Source organism: Phaethon aethereus (genome assembly GCF_964289735.1).
Source record: "Phaethon aethereus genome assembly, chromosome: 1".
NCBI classification, from domain to species: domain Eukaryota; kingdom Metazoa; phylum Chordata; class Aves; order Phaethontiformes; family Phaethontidae; genus Phaethon; species Phaethon aethereus.
In genome coordinates, this window is record NC_138575.1 from 125297912 (window position 1) to 125320219 (window position 22308).

The 22308-nt window shown below is 39.0% G+C and overlaps 1 protein-coding gene across 1 annotated transcript in view; it reads left to right on the forward strand.

Moving 5' to 3' along the window:
• The window catches only part of MED14 (mediator complex subunit 14), a gene marked incomplete at its 5' end in the record, with an annotated part of 38867 nt that overhangs the window by 14016 nt on the left and 2543 nt on the right, over positions 1–22308 (forward strand). Inside the window, 21 exons of the mRNA XM_082009721.1 lie at positions 2378–2489; positions 3130–3255; positions 3981–4059; positions 5634–5793; positions 6202–6396; positions 6975–7109; positions 7536–7612; positions 9576–9736; positions 10015–10161; positions 10253–10344; positions 11517–11669; positions 11893–12162; positions 13479–13634; positions 14190–14301; positions 14934–15065; positions 16140–16322; positions 17009–17244; positions 18500–18679; positions 18879–18986; positions 19433–19558; positions 20178–20367. Of these exons, the coding sequence (XP_081865847.1) occupies positions 2378–2489; positions 3130–3255; positions 3981–4059; positions 5634–5793; positions 6202–6396; positions 6975–7109; positions 7536–7612; positions 9576–9736; positions 10015–10161; positions 10253–10344; positions 11517–11669; positions 11893–12162; positions 13479–13634; positions 14190–14301; positions 14934–15065; positions 16140–16322; positions 17009–17244; positions 18500–18679; positions 18879–18986; positions 19433–19558; positions 20178–20367 (3130 nt within the window). The remainder of the gene's footprint in view (positions 1–2377; positions 2490–3129; positions 3256–3980; positions 4060–5633; positions 5794–6201; positions 6397–6974; positions 7110–7535; positions 7613–9575; positions 9737–10014; positions 10162–10252; positions 10345–11516; positions 11670–11892; positions 12163–13478; positions 13635–14189; positions 14302–14933; positions 15066–16139; positions 16323–17008; positions 17245–18499; positions 18680–18878; positions 18987–19432; positions 19559–20177; positions 20368–22308) is intronic.

Below are 22308 nucleotides of genomic sequence, written 5' to 3' on the forward strand. Positions count from 1 at the left end.
TTTACAGTGCATTATATACCACTTACGAGCAGAATGCTGAGGCTGGGGGGAAACGACAGCAAACTTTCAGTTATCGTTAGTGTTTGGCTTGAAATGCTTTATAGAGAGCCAGTTCTTCCCTTTCCTGTCTCAGAGATGCTACGTAAACTTCCTTTGAAAATCAGCTTCCCCATGGCACTTGAGTTGGCTCCCCAGCAGTGCTATTCACTTTAGAAAAATCTTACATTATGATTCCAAAATCTTGTGCAAAAGAGCTAATGTGGTTTGCTTGTTACAAGTGTTACAAGCTTGGTTTTACATTATCACTAACTAGATTATGTCATGTGGCGTATTTGAATGTGCCTTTTTATTGTTCAAATTCCTAAATGTTAAAGGTGGGATTGTTGAAATGATCCAAAATGAGTAACTGCAGTCAACTTCTTACTTGGATAAAGCTTCACTGGTGATAATTCTAGATCTTGGTTATTGATATCTAAGAGAAGCTGTGTTCTAGGTTTTATAATAAGTCTTATGTAAGTTCCTCAGCAAGTCTGGCTGTGATATACCAGGATGTGTGTTTGTGGTGATTTCTTACCGTGTTTGGGTTTTTTAAGAGAGTTAATAAACTGGAGTGAATGGTGTAGTTTTCAAACTTCTAGTATAGTTTTTCCACAGGGAAAAACCCCCTGGCTCAGATTTTTCACCTGTCTTAGAGAACCTTTTACTGATGATAGCCTTCACCTAGTGTATGCACTTTGTATTTGAGCCTCTTGGCTCATCTTGTTTACCAAGTCTGACAGACAAGTCTCTATATGGTGAATGTCAAGAACTTCGTATGTTTGGGCTACAGAGGAATGTGGGAAACTTAGCAGAGCATAGGAGCCTTCTACTCTACTTCTACAGTAGAAATTCTGCTATTAGTATAGTAAATATATACTACATTTACTCGTTTAACAGCCTAAATTAGCATATTTAGGCTACTAAATATACAGTTAATTTAGTGAAGATACTGTGTTTATGACTAAATCCAGGAAAATGTGCTTTATCTAGAACATTCATCAGAGTTCCACTGGAGTTGACAGAATCTAAGCTCACTGAGTCAGGTCTACATACTGTAGAGTAAGATATGAGGCCACTGTAATTTTGAGATTTATCAAAGTTAATGCAGACTCCCTTTATAACTACTTGCTCTGACCTTAAAAATTTTGTCAGCTATGGTATATACACTGCTGTTCTAGTGTTTGATCTCAGCTGTAATGACGTAGATAGCACACTGTGCTTCTGTTTATTTAAGATACTATATAAAACAGTGGCATGAACAAATACGTTTGCTAAGCAGGTTATTATACATTAACCTACTGAAAATTGGATGTAGCCATAGAACCTGTGGTCACTTGTCTGTGAGGAAGATTTAACTTATAGCAGCTGCTGAGTTGAAATGCTGTTGTGGATGGATAAACTTGATTTTTAAGGCCTTGTCTTGGAAAGCTAGTCTTCAGGGAAAGGTCATTCTGGTATATACAAAGGCATGTACTGAAATTCTGTGTAATTTTGTTCTGGTATAAATCTCTTCTGCGTTCATCTCTTATGCTAGTATTAAATTTGAGTTTATTTCACCTTGAACAGTTTTCAAAGCAACGTGAGGTTAACTAGAAAAAGGTTTTGCAGTAATCTGTAGCTTTGCTTATGCAAAATATGTAAATATGACTGTAATGTGAATGGATATAAATGCAAATGCTTTAATTTAGGTTGCACGAGTAAGCTACAGTGAATATAAGAGGTGGCATAAGCTTCAGCACTGGCAGTGCAACAGCCTCTAAGTGCAAGCCTTTAGATACTCCTGGTTTCAGTAGGCTTGCTCATATTCAGTGTCTGCCACTGCATCTTCACTTCATTGTTACCTTGTTAGCAGGACTAAAACTAGTGTGTTGTATTTCATGCTACAGCTACATATATGTTTGTGTAGAGGCAACCGTATTCTGAGAGTGTTGTTTTTTGGGGAGCTGTGGTGTGGGGTTTTTTTCCCTTAGCTTAAGATAGTTATAAATGGATGCATGCTAAGCTGGAAAATACTCCAGTGTTGATCCAGAACAAGTAGGTCTGCACAGGGAGTGCTAACAGGATAGTTTGCAAAACTTCTTTTCTTTTACATTTTTCTTCTAGTCTTCTCTCAAAAACCCTCCCACTGCCTGCTGCACAGACAGAATCTTGTGTTAGTTTTTGTATTTTATAGTGATCCAAATTCTCAAGTTAATAGTTCATTTGGTTCACCACAGTTCTAAGCAAATTCCTTATGAAGTAATTGTTTTATTAAGTTAAGTAGCTTTGTTTCAGTGTGCCAATGCATAAAGTCTACACATCAAATTTGAACTTGCTCAAGTACATTCCTTTTTTACAGATTGACCACCTATCAATAGAAAAACTCCTAATAGACAGTGTCCATGCAAGATCTCATCAAAAACTCCAGGAGCTGAAAGCCATTCTTAAGAGCTACAATGTTAATGACAATTGTATGTGTTTTCTAGTGAAGTTTGTTTCAAGTTAATTTCCATTTGTGCCTAGGAATGGTTTCCTTTTTTCTTGGTGTTTCTTGTTTTCATTAATTTAAATTAAAAAACATGAACAATATAGGGACATGTGTTCAGAATTAACAAGACTTAGCTTTAAATTGTTCTGCCCTGATAATTGTAAAATACTCGTACCTCTAAATGCAGTATAATAGAGGAGGCTGGTAGAGCATTATAGTCTGGGTTGAAGTGTTAAAAGTTGTCTACCATAAAACTTGTACATGTTCAGAGTTGAAAGCAAATCCTTCAACTGTATTGAGCTAGCTTAGATGAGACTGTGCTTAAACTGTTTGTTGAAACTATTGGAATCTGAATTGAGGTAATAATCGTGAAGCAGTGAGTTAAAATATTCAAGGATTAATATCTTTCAAATTTGTTCTGTCTTTTCTCATTGGTTTGTTACTAGCACTGTTTTCACAGCAAAATTCTTAGATTCAGTTCCCTCTTTATGTTAACAGTGTAGTAATGTGCAAGTGAAGATTTCTTCTATAAAAACAAACAGGTTTTGTGATTATAATGGGCTAAGTTTTAATATGATGAGCTTGAATTTTGTGTCAAATTATTAACATCAGTTTTTATTTAGCATTCATTGAGACGGCTCTTCCAACTCTTGTAATTCCGATTTTGGAACCATGTGGTCGATCAGAGTGCCTGCATGTATTTGTTGATCTCCACTCTGGAATGTTTCAACTGATGCTGTATGGTGTTGGTAAGTAGGTGCAAAACCAGGTTGTATTTAACATCTTGGAAGAATCCTGCATTATGAGGTAATTTTTTGTGAACAATTCTGTCAAATCTGCAAACTTCTGTAAGTAAATAAGGGTAATGGAAATGAACACCACACTTTCGTCGTCATCTAGGTATTTGAGTTTAAGGAATGGAGAGGTGGGTCTTTGTACTTAAGAGTCACAGTTCAGTTAGGTATATTTTAAGAAGACAACAGACTAAATATTGTTAGGCATCATTACAATGCTTATTCTTGATGACATGTGATTCCTGGGTTGTGCTGTTAATGGATGCAGTCATTTGTTGTGTATCTTAATCTCTTTCTTCACAATGAGCCACATGGAGAAGACATGGGGCAGCAATTACAAATTGCACCAGGAGATGTTTCATCTCAGTATAAGAAAGAAATTTTTTACAGTGAAAACAATCAATCACTGGAACAACCCCCCCCCCCCAGGGATGTGGTGGAGTCCCCATCATTGGAGGTTTTCAAGATGCATTTGGACAGGGTGTTAGATAATCTCATTTAGGTTCCCTTTCCCACAAAAGGTTGGACCAGATGATCTCTCAAGGTTCCTTCCAACCTGGGCTGTTCTATGATGCTGTGATTAATTGTTCGTTAAATTAGATGAGACACTTTAATTAAAGGTCAAAATTTGATTTGAAGAGCAGATGTTAAGACCATTCACTCACCTAATGTTCTTGCAGATCAACTGACACTCGATGACATAGAGAAATCTGTTAATGATGATATGAAGCGTATCATTCCTTGGCTCCAGCAGCTCAAGTGAGTGACTTGAATGATTCACTTAGTTTGCATTCACATTCATTAGAATGAATCACCACATTTGTATTTTGGATGAACACACTTGCATGGCTTTGTGTTTTACAACAGTAAAACCTTCTCGTTGTTCTAAGCAACTTTGAGTATTTGCCATCTCCTCTAAATGGGTGAAAGAAATTCTGCTTTTGCTTGGAGTTGATTCCGTGGTCCTCCTTTAGTCTGCCTCCTTACCTGTAGCCTCTCCCATTGCTCTGCGCACACTCTGCATGATGTCTTTTCACTTTAAGTCAGTAGCAGACCACTTGCTTCCCGAGGATCTCATTTTGTGTGCGTGTTCATTTTCTATCTCCTTTATTCCACTCTGTTTCTACAACTGAACTCTGCTTGTTTCTCAGCAAGAACGATCTCCCTTCTCACAATACAGAGGAAAAACCAGGAAGTGGCCTAGAACGATTTAAATAATATCTGTTTATCTTCTAACACTTCAGCCCTTGCTGGTTTAAACCTCTAATCTTCCTTCCATAAAGCCCTGAGATTTAAGCACAAGATACACTTGGCTCCCATAAGAGGTTGTAGCAAATAATACAAGTACAGTTTGCATCTGCATGAAAACTAATTTCCACCCCCTCTGTCATTTTGGAAATTCCCAGTACTCTGAGTTAATTGCAGGGTGAAACCTCTATTTGAGGAATCTTACTTCTAAAAGAAGCATGATGACGCATGAAGCACTGGCACCCTGGAGAAACTAATCAACCTCCCTTTGTTATAAATAATGTACTTGGAATAATGGCTTGGGTAGTGCTGCAGTTTTTGAGGAAGCTAGGCAGTCCCACAAAATGTCTTCTGGGACAGCTATTTCTATCATGTATCTATTTAGAATCAATGTGGTGTGTCATGATGGAGAGATGCTGAGCACTGACACTTTCCACTGGTGTTTTCAGTGGAATTTTGACTGAAAAATGAAGCCACACATTTCTGGGCCCCTTTCAAGTCTAACTAGGCTTTCTGGTCTTGCCATTATAGCCAAAATCCATTGGAGTAGGAGTCTAGAATAAATTTGGTGTTTGCATGTCCAAATTATTCAGGTGAATGAGTTTGTTTATAACATAATCCAGAGTGATGTTAATCGAGCTTTGGTCACTTTATTTACTGTATTGCTTACCAGCATATGGGAGCAAAGATTTTCTTTTCTATATCAAAAAATAATCAAAGATTCCAAATTGTAAAATAACTTAATCCATACAATTTTTAATTTGTCCTTTCTTTTTAATATTGTAATTTCATATTGTGTATAAAAATTTATTTATGTATTCCTTCAGCAAATAATTTCAGGGCTTTTCTTCTTAAATTAACAGCTGTCTGTTACTCAAGCTGCAGACAATATTTAAAGATAGTAATAAGAAAATACAAATTAATGAAATCTTCTGAGTGATTCTCTGTATATAACTTGTGCAGCAATGATAGATGTTGACTTAGAATATGACTGACTCTTAATTTGACACTAATGCTCTAAACAGCAGTATGCTAGAATAATGTAAAACAGTCTCAGGGTACTAATGCTTTTATTTCAATGCAAGGTTCTGGCTTGGACAGCAACGTTGCAAACAGTCTATAAAACATCTGCCTACAGTGAGCAGTGAAACTCTTCAACTAGCTAATTATGCTAGCCATCCAGTGGGAAACCTTTCCAAACACAAATTGTTTATCAAACTCACTCGCCTTCCACAGTACTACATTGTAAGTAATTGAAAAATGCTTCTGTCTTTTGCTCCCAGCCATGCATATACCAGACAGTTTGTCTGTTGTACTGTTAACTCTAACATTAGGAACCAAGTGATTGATGTAATCCTCAACTGTACCCTCTCCCTTCCTTCTCTCGTTCAGTGGGTTTATTAAGCAGTCAGGCTTAACATATATACAGAGAGAGAGGAGGGGACATAAAGGTTTATTAGTCAGCAACTTTCCCATTCTGTTTGTTTCCTGAAAGTTTATTCTTCCTTCTCTTCTTGGATCCCTTTCCTAGCCACAATATTAATATCTTGAAAAAGACTAATGTGTTTTCTTTGAGGGGGAAAGGATAGGAACTGATGTAGATGTATTCTTAGATTGAGGGTCTTCTCAGTTTGTTGTTTTGTTTAAATATAGGTTGTAGAGATGTTTGATGTTCCTGGCAACCCCACAGAACTAGAGTTCAAGTACCATTTTCTCTCTGTGAGCTATGCTGAAGGAGATGACAGCCCTGCTACTGCACTTTTACTACAGCAGTTCAAACCAAACATTGAAGAGTTGGTACTAGACACAAAAAGTGGGAAACAAATGAAAAGTGGTGTCAAGCGCAAGGTACGTGCTTCAAAAGCTGTCAGGCTAGTTCTAGAGCGTGAAAGCTAAGCGCACGTTCTGAGCATCAATACCAGCTTTAGTAGTGTTGTTTCAAAAGTTTGTGTGGCTGATATCTTACTTGGATTGGAGCTTGGTTCTCTGGACTGCTTCCCTAGGGAGATGTTGGGAAACTATTTTGCAACAGTTGTCTTTTAATTCATGCCAGGCCTTCTCAGCTGTTCTAAAGAGCCAAGGCAGAGCACTGTGCTGAGGTAGCTAGAGTAGTTCATATATGCAGAGCACTGGTATCTGTTTGATATGCTTTATGCCACGTAGGTGTAGTCTTCGAAAGACTTGCAGGGACTGATATGAGTTACTTCTTGGGGTCAGGCTTAGTGATGTGTAAACACTGTTTTAAGGAAGGAGGTGATTATAAAATAACTGAATTGCTTCAGTCCTGAAGTGGACCAGATCCTTTCAGGAGTTTGTGCTCATGGTGTGATTCATTTAAACCTTGGATGAATGAGATTATTCTCTGACATCTTTTCAAAATGTTTACTCCAAATGTGCGTGTACATTTGTCTTTATTTTAATTCTAGTTATCTGGTGATCCATGTTCCATAGAACCTAAGAAACCAAAACGGTCGGGAGAAATGTGTGCCTTCAATAAAGTGCTAGCTCATATTGTAGCCATGTGTGATACAAATATGCCATTTATAGGGCTTCGTGTGGAGGTATGTATTAAAAAATATTTTGTTTCCTTCTTCCCCTCTACTACTGCTGATTCTCTTGTCTAGATGTGACTATTTGGCAAACTTGTGGTCATGTGTTCACTTTGGAGTTCCTCCGCCAGCTGAGCCTGGGTGACTGATGTTCGACACTGGATTGCTGTAGTCTTGTTAGAGATGGTTCTCTAATTCCAAGCACTGCAAAAAGCTCGAAAAATTGAGAGAAAAGGGAAAATGAGAGGATGAAAGACCCACTTGCGGGAGGGGGTGGGAGACAACTTTTTACCAGATTTGCACAGACTGTTTTTCAGGTTTCCAATGCTTGAGGATGTGAAACAGCTCTCACCCTTATGGGAAAAAAAAATCCTTGAAAAAGTTAGTTATTTTGCTTGACTTTTTGCTTGGGATAACATTTTTCTTGTTCATTCCTAGTTATCTAATATGGACATTCCTCACCAAGGAGTACAAGTAGAAGGAGATGGCTTCAGCCATGCAATACGTTTATTAAAGTAAGAGGATATGCTCCTGTGTTTCATTTTATTACTGTATATATGCTTGAGGGGAAAAAAAAGGATTGGTTGGAGAGTAACACTAAAAATAGCACGGCGGGGGAGATTTTTGGTTTTGGGTTTTTTGTTTGTTTGTTTTAATTATTGTGTGTCTTGCACTCTCAATGTGAAGCAGTGCTGGAGAAAGAGGAAAATAAAGAGCAGACACGGAGACAACTATAATTTGTTTACATCATTAGCCTAAACTGGGGAGCTCTGAAAACAATCTTTACAGTCCTCAATCCTAAAATCCAGGCAGTGCTAAGGAAGATACTGTGATGATTCATGAACGTGTTATTGCAATTTTAGATCAGATCAGAGGCCTACATACTCCATATGTTATCTGACAGTTAACATGTATATGTTATCTGCAGTATGTGATACTGCAGAGGCAAGTGCAAGGAATCCCAGAAAACACAATTACATGGTAAAAAAACTTGTAGAGGAAACATCTGAGAATCGTACAGTACTTTAAGAGTGGACTTTAAGGGACTTTTGGAGGTCATCTAGTCCAACCTTCTGCTCAAAGCAGGTCTTATAAGCTGCATTTTCCAATCTCCGTGGGGTTTTGTGCCTTCCCTGGGCACAGCAATCTGAAATGCTGGCTAGAAGAGGGTAGTCACTTGATTGCCTTGCTAATACAGACCAGGATGCAGTGGTCTGTTATTGCTTCAAGAGCACGCTGCTGACTCCTGTTCAGTCTGTCTCCAAGGCTCCCAAGTTCTTTTTCTGCAGAGCAGCTACCCAGACAGTGAGTCCCTGCTCTGTGCTGTTGCCTGAGGTCATTTAGGCCTGAGTGCAGGACTTTGCATTTGTTTTCATTGAACTTCATGAGGTTCCTGTTAACTTGCTCCTCCAGCCATCTGAGGTCTCTCTGAATGGCAGCCCTGTCCTCCAGCAATGTTAAGTACTTCCTTCAGTTTGGCATCATCTGCAAACTTGCTATTCCTTTGCATCATGTAGGTTATTGAAATTGTTAAATAGTATTGGCCTCTGTGTTAACCCTGAGGGATGCCAGCTACAACTAGCCATTAATTTGACCTGCAACTGTTGACCACAGTGCTTTCTACCTGGCAGTCCAGCCAGTTTTTCGCACTTCTTGGAGCCTACTTCAAGCCTCACCAGTTAAACTTTGGATTGTGTTATGAAGTAAAACCGATTATATCCTTTTAAAACATAAAAAACCAAACACCAAAGACACCTTCTAGAGTAAAACCTTCTTAACTTCTTTTATGCTGCAGAAATGTATAGTGATATAAAAGCATCAGTCTGTAAATGCATCAGGCCCTACTGATGTTCTTAACTTTGCATATCAGCAGAGAAGCACTGAGAACTTGTGAGCTGAAGTTAAGGGTGGTACATTAGATTTCTGGATAGTCTTTCAAGGGATTTGAAAAAGAGTTTGGCGTGGTTTTACTTAAGCTTTATTTAGTCGGTCCCTTGAGCTCAATTCTCACATTGGGATATGAATAAACTAGTGGGTACTAAGATAACTGCCAGATTGTTCATTGCATTTAGAGTGAGCTTGTTCTAGAAGGCAAACTGATTCACGAATTCAGGTTACCATAGGAGTTGCTTAATTTCTGCTTTTTTTGGCTTATTTTCTGTATAAAAGCTTTATATCTTACTTCAACAGATCAGGACAAGTCAAGAGATCCCTCAACAATCTGTAATTTGCAGATGTTGAATCCATATAAAAACTGGTCTTAACTCAGAGTGCTTTTGTAACACACTTATTACAGTCCTTGAAGAAGAATAGGCTATATCACTGTGCAGTCCAGATGTCTTTGCTGTTGATTTGTTCATTCTTTCATGTCCAGACTTGGAAGTCCTTCAGGAAATGTTAGAAGGTAGTATTTTTAGTTTTGGAACTGTACTGTTTATAATAGAGATTTTTTTTTTTTTTTTTCCTTATCATGAATAGAATTCCTCCCTGTAAAGGTGTAAACGAGGAAACGCAGAAGGCTCTGGACCGATCTCTTCTTGATTGCACTTTCCGATTACAAGGTAGAAATAATCGCACGTGGGTGGCTGAGCTGGTGTTTGCAAACTGTCCACTTAATAGCACTTCATCCAGGGAGCAAGGTAAGTTTTACATAGGAAGACTAGAACATATTGTTTCTTTGTGGTTTACTTTGTCTGTTCCAGTAGTTCTAATGTTTTGGTGTTACTGGACAACTGTCTGCTCTTAAGACTTCTAATAAACCACAATGTACCTGATTCAAAATTTTGACTGCTGAGTTGATGCACTTTTATTATTTAAATATGCTTCCTGGTCACTTGCTACAGTTCACCCATAGTCTGTAAACCACAGTTTAGGAACTGCTAGTTTAATCGGTATTTACCATTTCCTAACACTGCAGGACCAACCCGTCATGTTTACCTGACATATGAAAACCAGTTATCTGAACCAGTTGGAGGTCGCAAAGTTGTCGAGATGTTCCTTAATGACTGGAACAGCATTGCTCGGCTGTATGAATGTGTCCTGGAGTTTGCACGATCCTTACCAGGTACAGAAATCACCTCCTTTTCGTTAAAATGATGTGTTTATATATTATGATTGTTTTCTCACTCTAACTCTTTTCCTTCTTCTCTTCAAAGACATACCCAACCACTTAAACGTTTTTTCAGAAGTTCGTATCTACAATTACCGAAAACTTATCCTTTGTTATGGAACTACCAAGGGGAGCTCAGTAAGTAACTCCTAAGTGCACTTAAAATGTATGTTTGAAAACAGAATGGGTAGTTTTAAAGTTCTTAGAATTGTGTTGCAAAATATTTCCTTATATTACACTATTGTGAAATTAATATTGATGAATGTAGAAAAGAAAGAAATAGGGGGTGCCAGACTGCTAATTTGCTAGGTTATGGGATGTTCATAATTTTTGAGAGTTTGTGTAAGATACTTTAAATTGTTGGAAGGACAGTTGTGTGCTCCTGGTTGATGAAAACTGGTGTGGCAGCCTTCTTCTGACAAACTTATGGTAAGTGTTGCTACTGGTCACTGCTGTACCAGGATATCTGGATATATGTAAAGCTGAGTGCCTAATTCTGCCTTAGAAGAAAGGACTCTAACAAAGTTTTAAATGTAGTACTGGCTTTCAAATGAAGTGGTCCTTAATTATTTTGTAGCAGTGCTGTTCCCTTGTTCAGAATTCTGGCCTCTTCTGTAGCATTTGAATTTACAGCTTATTAATTACTTTCATAACTGACTGAGTATTTGCTCACACCCTTGCCTTAAATGCAAGGCAGAGGAGGAAGTAAATGCATGTTTATTACAGACTAAGAATATATTTTTGTGTGCAACTGATGCAAAGTAGCTGATGCACTGGAAATTTGCTTCCTGGAAGGTTTTTGTGTTCATGTTCTAAGCTGAATTTTTAAGAGTATTTCTATGTGCATTTTAGTGGGACAGTTAATAAATAGCAAGAGTAGCAGTGTGGGTTTTGCATGTCACTTCCTTACCTATTAGCATGTCCAGTTCTTGGTTTTGTGTGATATGACTGGGAAAACCAGTCCACCTCCAGCAACTCATTAATCAGTTCTCTGCAGCATGAATCTCTCATGTTTAATTTCCTCTATCTTGCCTTTGGCAGAAAGAGCTTTTTTCTTTTTGGTTGACTTGCTAAAATAATTTCCCAGTTTTGTGGTTGCCAACAATCCAGCTAGCTAAATGGATGTTAAAGCTAATGGCATGGGGTTTTTTGGTTTTTTCACAACCTCAGCAACTTTTGAGGAAGGTGAGTTAGGAATCTGTTGAGGATTGATGAAAAATGTGAAAAAGAATTAAAGCTGACTAGGTTTCTTGTTACAACCTCGTAGTTGTTCTAGTTTCCAAGACCATTTTATGTTCTTGACATTGCAGATCAGCATTCAGTGGAACTCCATACTCCAGAAGTTCCACATTTCACTGGGAACTGTTGGCCCAAACTCAGGTTGCAGTAACTGTCACAACACAATTCTGCACCAGCTCCAGGAGATGTTTAATAAAACACCAAATGTGGTGCAGTTGTTACAGGTAATGTTTTAAAAACTTCTCTCAAGAAAAAGCCCAAGATAATTAAGAGGTGAATTCTGATTAAACTGTTCTCTTCAAAATTACATGTGTGTGTTGTGATTGTTTATGGATCTCATTGGCAGAAGGTGGCTTGGGGAAGATTGTATCCCCCTCTATGCCCCATTTTCCCCGACCTTTACTTCAAGGTAGGCTACCTGATCTCTCGATATCTGTTCTCTCTCAGGTTTTGTTTGACACTCAGGCTCCATTAAATGCCATCAACAAACTTCCAACTGTGCCCATGCTGGGTCTGACTCAACGCACCAACACTGCCTATCAGTGTTTCTCAATTCTGCCACAGTCACCTACGCATATCAGGCTGGCTTTTAGGAATATGTACTGCATTGACATCTACTGCCGGAGTCGTGGTGTTGTAGCGATACGTGATGGGGCGTACAGTCTCTTCGACAACAGCAAAATAGTTGAAGGTTTTTACCCTGCGCCTGGATTAAAGGTGACTGTTCTGTGTTTTTTGGCATGTTGTAAATAAATGAGCTTCTGACTTGAAGTATGGATCTGATGTGAAGAGTTTTGTGAAGCTTTTTTTGTGAAGAGGTGCAGTCCTTCCAAAATTCTGAGCACAGAAGGAATTTTCTGATTTATCAGTAGATGTGCTAATTCACTTGAATTAAAACATTTCCTTTAAGAAAAACTGGCATCAAGTGTCAGGGCTTTTTTTCTTATCTACATAATAAAATAACACAGAAGCTACTTCAGGCATCCTTTTCTTAAAACTTGCTGAAGCTTTGTGACTAGGCTAGATGTACTCTCCAGGATTAACAACTGCTCCTCACAAACTATGTTGTGTGGCAGGACTGTGCTCATACGTTGCAGATGAGGAAATGCTCCCTGTTAGATGATTCTGGACACAAACTTCTCTTTTAACATAGCTTCCATCAGGGTGTGGCAGGAGCCTGTGGCTTTGCTTCTGAATACGGTGCTGGTTCGCTCTTCCTGAAAAATGAATCTATACACATTGACAGAATACCTTAGCTGAGGGCAGCTTGTACCAGTGCTAATTATACTGAAATCCTGGAAAGTGGCACCCATTGTGAAACAGGATAGCTTGCTAATTTTTTCTTCTGACAGGTACAACTGAACACTAACTCTCTGGTACTGCATTTAGCTGTTCCTAAGCATCTACCTCTTTCACGAATTCCAAGTGGAAGACTAATGGGAAGAGGAAGGGGATTGTAAATACCAGTGGAAAGTATAAGAGAATGACATTGAGAAGGTAGAGGAGGAAGTAATTCAAAAAGGTTAGCAAATTCCTCTGGGTACAAGAGAATGCTATGGAGGAGGTGACCTGGGCATTCTTACCCACAGAGGGCAATTGTAGGTGTGATACCTACAGTATGCCCAGTAGGTTCTGGATACTGATGAGTTGTTCTGGAACAGCTATTTCCAGGTGTAGGCTTTTCCTTGTTTTTAAGAAAGAAATAAAAAATGTTGGTATTTCAATTAACTAGAGATATTCCTTGTTAATGAGAAAGGTTTCTCATTCGGTGGCAATGCAAGACCCCTTTTTTAAAAGAAAAAGGGAATTAAGCTTAAATATCCACTGAGAAGCTCTGTTTATGAATCGATATATTTTGCAAACTATTCATACAACATATAATGAATGCCAACCAGTAGTTACTTTTAGAGACCTGCCTGTTTCTTATGTGCTGTAGCTGATAAAGACATTATTAAAGCTCAGAAAATACTGTGCTCATTTTATGTAAAAAAATGTAAATGGGGAAATTGCTAACAAAACTGATTTTTCCACAGACATTCCTGAACATGTTTGTTGACAGCAATCAGGATGCACGAAGACGATCTGTAAATGAAGACGATAACCCACCTTCTCCTATTGGAGGAGACATGATGGATTCTTTGATATCGCAGCTTCAACCCCAGCAGCCACCGCAGCAACCACAACAACAGGTACCCTCCAGGCAAAATAAGAAATGTTTATTGCCTTCCACCACTGTAGGTTTCTAAGAACTTACCTTCTAAAAGGATTAGCAGTAAAAAATGGAAAGGGAGACTATAAAACTGCTCTGCTGTGGAATTCCCCTTGGGGCAAAACGTATTAATTTATTTTGCCATTTCTCATTCCAGTGTAAACAGCCCATAGCATATGAACAGCAGCTTTGGAAGGTCACAGGAGACTTGCTGCCTTAGAAGCGAAGGACTGAGGGAGGGAAAACGACTGTTTGAGATAAAAGATTGGAGGGGGAGTCAGGAGGCTTTGCTGTTATAGGGTGGCAGATAAAAAGTAATGAGGGGCAGAGGTATTATGTCTTGAGAAGAAACTGCAAAAAGTCACTGAGAAAAAATAGTGAGTGCTGAACAAGGTGATACAGAGAATAAAACTACTATGTTGATGGACCTATAAGATTTCATAGGCGGGTACCAAACTCTTTCCTGCACATACGTAACTTTAGTTTTAGTACAAAATGATCACTAATTTTCATTGTCCTGTCTTGACAATTTCAGCCATTTGCAAAACAGACAGGAGCATCAGGAGCATATCCTCTTACTTCACCACCCACCTCCTATCACAACACAGTGACGCCATCTCCATCTATGATGCACACACAGTCACCAGGTAAGATGGCTAATCACGTGCTGGAAATATACAGGCAGCTCTTTGTGCGTCCATGCTTCTATTATTTGACCTGCATTTAGCTCCAGGTTAGCCAAGAGAATGCACTTTATATTGTGGAAAAATAGCAAAGTAAGTCCCACCATGTGTGTTTTGGAAAGTATATTTTGAAGCTTTAAAAAAAAAAAAAAAAAGCATTCAGGGAAACTTTCATCTTTAGCTGTGTAATATTTGAGAATGGTTCATTCTTACGGCTTACAACTTGCTCAGATCAAAACCTGTTAATTTTAAATACCTGCTTCTTCAAAAAAGCTTTTCATCACCAAAGCTCAGCTTTCTGCTTCCGGTTGTTATAGCACAACAGCTGAAAATGTTTAAATTTGGGGAAGGGCAGGGCAGGGGTGAAATGCCATTCTTCAAGCCAAATATCTTAGAAAGTTTCTTCTGTATGGTGAATCAATCTGGAAAATATAATGCTCATGCATGTACAAAATCAAACCTTTGAGTGCAAAAACAAATTCTCATTAATCTTGTTTGCTGTCTCCCTAGAAAGGAGATAGCTGTAGCAGTTGATAGAAAAAACTACAACAAAGATGCGAAATGTGTATGTTGAGTGTCATGATGTCTTTGATCAGGAAATTTGCATGCTGCAAGCTCACCTAGTGGAGCTTTAAGAGCACCATCACCAGCATCCTTTGGTCCAACTCCTTCACCTTCCTCTCTTGGAATCACAATGGGACAAACAGCTAACTTTGCCAGCCCACATGGTGAGTTCTTCACTGGCAGGTATATATGTAGTGACAGGGAGAGCACATCTGCTTCCTGAAATTAAGTCTTCTGGAGCAGACCTAAGTTAATTGAGAAAAAGTCATGTTTTGTAATTGGCTGAAGTAGCTGTTTTCATATATGCAGGTGTTACTCTTAACAGTAGTCAAAAGTAGCTGCATGGCACATTGAGGTGTTCCTAATGTTTTAAAAATTGACTATCAGTCACTCTTTCCTTCTTACTAATGTGGGGAAATGCCATGTGGTCTTGTAGCAGAACACTGGCTGCAGCTTTTAATGAGCATTGTCTCGTTAGATTAGTTAATCTATTTTCACTGCTTATGTTTTCTGGAAAAATAACTGGAACAGGTTAGAAATTCAAATACTTGCAATTTGAAAATGTTAAAGTCTTCCTTTAACATACCTAAATGTGAGCAGCATGCCTTTTGGTTGTTTTCTTTATCAAGTTTTCTTGGAGCTGCCAAAGCAATTGTTCGTTGTAATCACAGTGCATTGGAAACCATTCCATAGATCACACTAAATGAACAGTTCAGATTGTTCATCTTGGCAGTTAATTTGGTGTGCTAAAATTTCAAAGTGAGGTAGATATACAACAGACTGTTTAAGAAGCTTGTTCTGATCAGTCTTTATAGTGGAGCACAAAACCAAAGATACTTTTGCAGAGATGACTGCAAGATACTGAATAGATAAGGCACAGTCTAGCTGAGGCTTTCATTTGCTAAGGAGCAGTAGAAGTCCAAGTCTATAGGCAGGAGCTCTTTTTTGTTTAGACCCCGTTACGTGTTGAACATGCCAATTTGCCTTAATGTTCAATTTTCTTTTACTTAAAACAAAACAAAACAAAACCTCACAAAAAAAACCACCACCAGAAAACCATTGAATCTGTATCTTGATTCCCCTCACCTCCCTTATGTTTTTTACATGGTTGTAAAACATAGTGTAAAAGCTTGCAGACACGTTCATGCTTTACAGATTTTGGTAAGCCTTTTTTAGATTTCTAGATTAGAAAACCTTGTACTTTCTAAAAAATAATAACCGTCTTGTAACATCTGTAGGTACCATAGACCCGAGCTCACCATACACTATGATGTCGCCCAGTCAGCGTGCAGGGAACTGGCCGGGATCTCCCCAGGTCTCTGGTCCATCACCAGCAGCACGGATGCCTGGAATGTCACCAGCCAACCCTTCCCTTCATTCACCTGTCCCAGATGCCTCTCATTCCCCACGAGCTGGAACAAGTAGGCTTCTTTATCAGTGTTATAACTGTGAAACGGTCATGTTTAACATTTCTAGTTCTGTTCTTTTTGGTAGTTTTGTGTGTCAGCCTAGCAGTACTTACTGCCCTTGTGCAGTAAAATATCTAAGGAAATGAAGCCCTTTATTCTGTCCTAATTCAAACCTTCTATTACAAATTGGAAAACGAGTTAAATCATACAGCATAAATTTCAGCAGGATTAATACCTCTTGTTGCACTGCAGAAATTAGTCTTAAACTATTGAAGTCTATGACTGAGAGAGAATTCTTTGGAATGAAAGCAACAAAAGGCATATTTGCCTACCCAGATACTAACTTTTCACATTATAGAGTTGTAATGCTGCTCTTGCATGACTGATTTAGCCATCTTTACATCTCTTTGAGTTTGTTGTACAAACCTGCTATCTGCTGGCATGATGCAGAAAGAGGAAAAGGGAGTAGGATTTTAATGTTACTGAGATTCTTTGCAGGGGTGGATGGTCGAAACTGTAATTCTTTGACTTAGTCTATCTGTTGCCTATCACTAGACACCCGAATTCTTAAATAAGAAGGATTAAGCTTTGGCCCAGAGAACTCATTGCTTGTATAGTCGCAGCAAATAAAGTGAACATGTATCTTATGTTTCAGCTTAAATCCTTCCTTACTGCAAGTACTTTTTCCATATCAATAGGTTCCCAAGCAATGCCAACTAGCATGCCTCCACCTCGTAAACTACCTCAGCGCTCTTGGGCTGCATCCATACCTACAATCCTCACCCACAGTGCCTTGAATATTCTGCTGTTGCCCTCTCCTACCCCTGGGCTTGTGCCGGGACTAGCTGGCAGCTATCTTTGCTCCCCTCTTGAGCGATTCCTTGGATCAGTTATTATGAGGAGGCATCTTCAGAGGATCATACAACAGGAAACGGTATGGTTTAAGTTGTTTTAATACAGACCTGTGAGTATGACTTCACAACTGCTCCTTTTCATGTTTCTGTACTCCATGTCTTTCAAATCAAGCACAAACTGAAATGCTTCAAGTATAAAAAGTATTTGCTGTTGGACTTGTGCTATACTTCTCAATCTTGCTGTCTAAAATGTCAAAATTTAGAAAAAGCATTTAGTTCTGCTTCTTTTTGTCGTGGTTTAGCCCCAGCCAGCAACTAAGCCCCACGCAGCCGCTCGCTCACTCCCCCAGGGTGGGACGGGGGAGAGAATTGGAAGAGTAAAAGTGAGGAAATTCATGGTTTGAGATAAAGACAGTTTAACAGGTAAAGCAAAAGCCGCGCACGCAAGCAAAGCAAAACAAGGAATTCATTCACCACTCCCCATGGGCAGGCAGGAGTTCAGCCATCTCCAGGGAAGCAGGGCTCCATCACACATAATGGTTTCTTGGGAAGACAGACGCCATCACTCCAAATGTCCCCCCACTCCTTCCTTCTTCTTCGTCCCAGCTTTATATACTGAGCGTGACGTTATATGGTATGGAATATCTCTTTGGCCAGCCTGGGTCAGCTGTCCCGGCTGTGTCCCCTCCCAACTTCCCGTGCACCCCCAGCCTTCTTGCTGGCAGGCCAGCATGAGAAGCTGGACTGTCCTTGACTGCTCAGCAACAACTCAAAACATCAGCACCTTATCAACATTTTCTCGTCTCAAATCCAAAACATAACCTCACGCTAGCTTCTATGAAGAAAATTAACTCTACCCTGGCTGAAACCAGGACACTTTTCCACACAAATTAGAAGTGGAAAGCCTGTTTAGTTAGGTGACATTTGATAACTGATATGATAGCAAGACTATGACCAGACTTTCAGATGCCATGGTTTCTGTGAGGTTAGCACATTTGTTGGGAGTTAACTAGAACAGCCACAGGGTTACTTGTCAGGACTGCCCAAGAAATTAGTTACTAGTTGACAATAACTGAACTACTCAGTCATGAATGTTGCTTTAGGGTTTGGGACGGACGATATGCACCTCTTCTTTGGCATAGATTCAGTGACAGAAACAAGCCAAATCTTGCATGAGCTTCATTCTCAAGGCAATTTTACCTGTGTATAAATATCACATGTTTCTTTCTGGAAGGAAGGCAGATTGATCACTACAATCTTGGGAGTGAATGTGTGTGTGTGTGTTCATGCTATTTAACAAATGACTGGTTGAATGTGATACTTCTTTTTATGCAGCTACAGTTAATAAACTCCAATGAACCAGGTGTAATTATGTTTAAGACGGAGGCACTGAAATGCAGGGTTGCTCTCAATCCCAAAACCAACCAGACCTTGCAACTGAAAGTAACACCTGAAAATACAGGACAGTGGAAATCAGAGGAGTTACAAGTTTTGGAGAAGTTCTTTGAAACAAGGGTATGTATTCAAATCATTAATGTTTAAATTTTTGTACATTGCTTTTAAGCTCTGGTGGTGTTTTGAGTGGTACTGCTGACTTTCATTGGCATGTGTAAAGGCTGCAATTTATAAAATTAACAGCTGTGCAGGCTGATTACCATAGTAAATCATACAGCTATTATCTAAATAGGCAGTACTAAATAGTGTCTTTCTTTAGGTTGCAGGACCACCTTTTAAAGCGAACACCCTAATAGCCTTCACAAAATTACTAGGGGCTCCAACGCATATCCTCAGGGACTGCGTACACATCATGAAACTTGAGCTGGTAGGTTAACCGTTCTATTTAGTTCACCCAACTTCGGTTGTTATATTTGGAAAAAACAGGTGGTGTGTCTTTATCTATAAACACATAAATTACTCTAAATTTATATATATGTTATTTAGTGTTAATAAAGAAGTTTTCATTTTACTACTAGCTCTCCTGGAAACTGCCGAAATTTTTCCTTTACACTGATGTTTTTGAGAAACTGCAGGCATGTTACTGCACAATAGGCACATGCAAAGGCTGGCTGGAATCTTTCTGATTGTATTCTTGTTTATCCTATGCGCAATTCTTTCAGAGTTACTCTAGCTTATGCTAAACCTGACAACATCTGCAAGATTAGCTAAAGAGGCACATTCTACTTTGTAATGCTTCCCTAGTTCATAGCCATGTATGTCACTGACATGAGATCTTTGCTGTTCTTTCTCCATGCTGCTTTTTCTAAACAGTTCCCTGATCAGACAAGTCAGCTGAAATGGAATGTGCAGTTTTGTTTAACAATTCCTCCCAGTGCACCGCCAATTGCACCTCCAGGAACACCTGCTGTTGTGCTGAAATCCAAAATGTTGTTTTTTGTAAGTAGAGCTATCTGTTTTAAAATTTTGTGGGCTGCATGTCTTTGAAATCATCATGGGTTAGTAGCAAAACATAAGCATGCTAGATCTGACAACTGTAATAGCTAAAAATGTTCTGCTGTTTGGAAGCCTAGATTTGTGTGCATCTCTTGTAATGAGTTCAGTTAGTATTCCTATTCTCCCTACTATAAAAGCACAGCAACTCTTCATGTTTGGTGTTCTTGGAGAGATGTTGACAATATATCAAGTTCAGTCCCCTCTGGGCTGTAGGTATCTTCGAATGCTCAACTTCTGGGTGTTTTCTCTTTCTCTGAGGCAGTAACTGCCTAGATTAAGTGATATAAACACTTCCCAGGTGCTTGGGAAAGGATAGTGGGAAGGAGATGTTTAGAACAAATCTATATTAGTGTCATGTCTGAGGCAATGCTAACTCTAGGGTGCTTTTGAGAAGAAAATAGTCTACACCTGACTGATAACTTCTCTGTTACAGAATTGATGTCTGAAAACTGAGAGGGTGGAAGTACATGCTGTCTGTAGGCCTAGAGTGTTTAACTGTATCAGAAGTTGCGCTGAAGTACGTGGTCATTCAGTTTAAAACACTTTTTGTTTTTTCCCACAGCTCCAGCTAACACAGAAAACAACAGTCCCACAGGAAGCTGTTAGTATTATTGTCCCAATTATTTATGATATGGCTTCGGGTACAACGCAACAGGCTGATATTCCCAGGCAGCAGAACTCTTCTGTTGCTGCTCCAATGATGGTTAGCAATATTCTAAAGAGGTTTGCTGAACTGAATTCACCACGACCAGGTACTGTACATGTCCAGTAGATATATTCTCTTCACCCAGACATCTGTGACAAATCTCCAGTGTAAAACTAAACCTCTCTTAAGTCTGAATTCTTCTTGGTTTCTATCATACTTCTTTAGTAATTACAAACTCCTGATGTGACAGGCAATACATAACTTAATAGCAAGTACTGGCAACATAGCAAAAGGTTACACTGATGATTCAGGCTGGATTTTGCTGTTCTGCCCAAGTGACAGAATGCACCTCTTACTGTCCCAACTCTTGCTGCACAGCAGGAGTCATACTTTTTAACAAATGGGCCCAGAATGAGTCACAAGAAATATGCTATGGTCAAGTGTCAGTTTTCACGGTTAATTATGAAGAAGTTATTGAGCTTAACAGTAGAATATAAAGGGATGTTAAAATAGTTATCAGAGCTTGTCCACGTGCTGTGAATCATTAAAAAGTAATTGGTGTGATTGTATGCTCCTTTGTCAGTGCGTACACTAACAGAGGCACATACAGTTCTGTCCGCCAAACGTGCTGTGAAGTGTTTGAGCTAAATAGGTTGTTCTGAATGTTCATTGGCCTGTAGGTAGTGCACTGTGAGCAACTGTTGTGCTTTGCTTTCCCTCTTGTTTGTCATGCTTTTTTTTTTTTTTTTTTTAAATATCTGAAACGTTGAACAACAGTAGCAGGTTCTTTGGGCAGCATGTTGTCTGTAAGCAGTGGTTTGGGGTCCTAATACACAGATGGCTCATAAGAACAATAACTTTCAGTTCTGCTGTAGTTACATGCTGAAGAATAAAGCCTTTTTCCAATAACCCAGTGAACAGATTGAAGTTGTGAATCCACAGTTTGAATTCTACTTCTATTCTGTATAATTATTCATCTCGTTGTTATGCAGTAATTTTGACAATGCTTCACAGTTTATTTCGCTTGCTAGAACATAAGCAATGTTTATCTTAAATTGGTGTGGATGTGCATACATTTATGAAAATTGTGATGAGATTTAAATTAACATGCATTTTCTGTTTAACATATAGTAATAGTGTAGATAAATAGGAGAGAAAATAGCCTTGAGGGCGTGTGGGGTTACCTGTAAGAGTTCTGTGTGTGGTACAGAACTGTTGTTTGTATAGCACTTTTATTTCAAGATAAGTTAACTAAACTTCAGGTGTTTCTTTTGGAAGGTGCTTCCCCACGGAGTTCCCCTAGTATGGGGAAGGGTAGATACTTGTTTTGCTGTTTGTTATTGCACTAAGTTGTGTTTTAAGGTAAACTCTCCACAAAATACCGCAGCATAGGGAGTAAATGTCAAAGCTGCTCTTGAATATCCAAGGTGAGATGTCTTCTGATGATCATTCAATAGATCAGGGTAGACAATTTTTGTTTGTCTCACAAGTTTTGAAGAAGTTTGTGAATGTGGTACAGGGAGCAGAGTATAGACAGGAAAAAAAATGTGTATAAAAAGAGCTTGTGACCCCAAGGAAGACCTTATCTAGGCAAAGAAGAATGTAGCTAGCTGAGCAGAGGCCATTACTAGTAGTCTTTCCTTTGACTTCTAAAAGAAAGAATGAGCTTGTATGGATTGATTGATTGATTGATTGATTGATTGATTTCTACCACCACCTAGCCAAAGTAGGATCTTCCCTGAGGACACTTGAAATGCCATTTCCTGTGTTCTTACTGTCAAACCTTACATTATTATATCTGATAGAAGAGAACAAGATACCTTCTTTTCTTTGCCATTGAAAGGTGATAGGAGAGCCAACAGATGAAAGTAGATAGTTGCGAGACTTCTTTTACAAGAGCAATACATGGGAGATCGCAGAAGCATATCCTTTCTCTTCTGATGCTATTGTGCTGTACCCAGGATTTTCCTACCTGTGTTAGCTCTTCTGCTGCACTAATTGCAATTTGCTTGGTTAAGTGAATTTTTCACTGTTTCAGTCAGAAAGG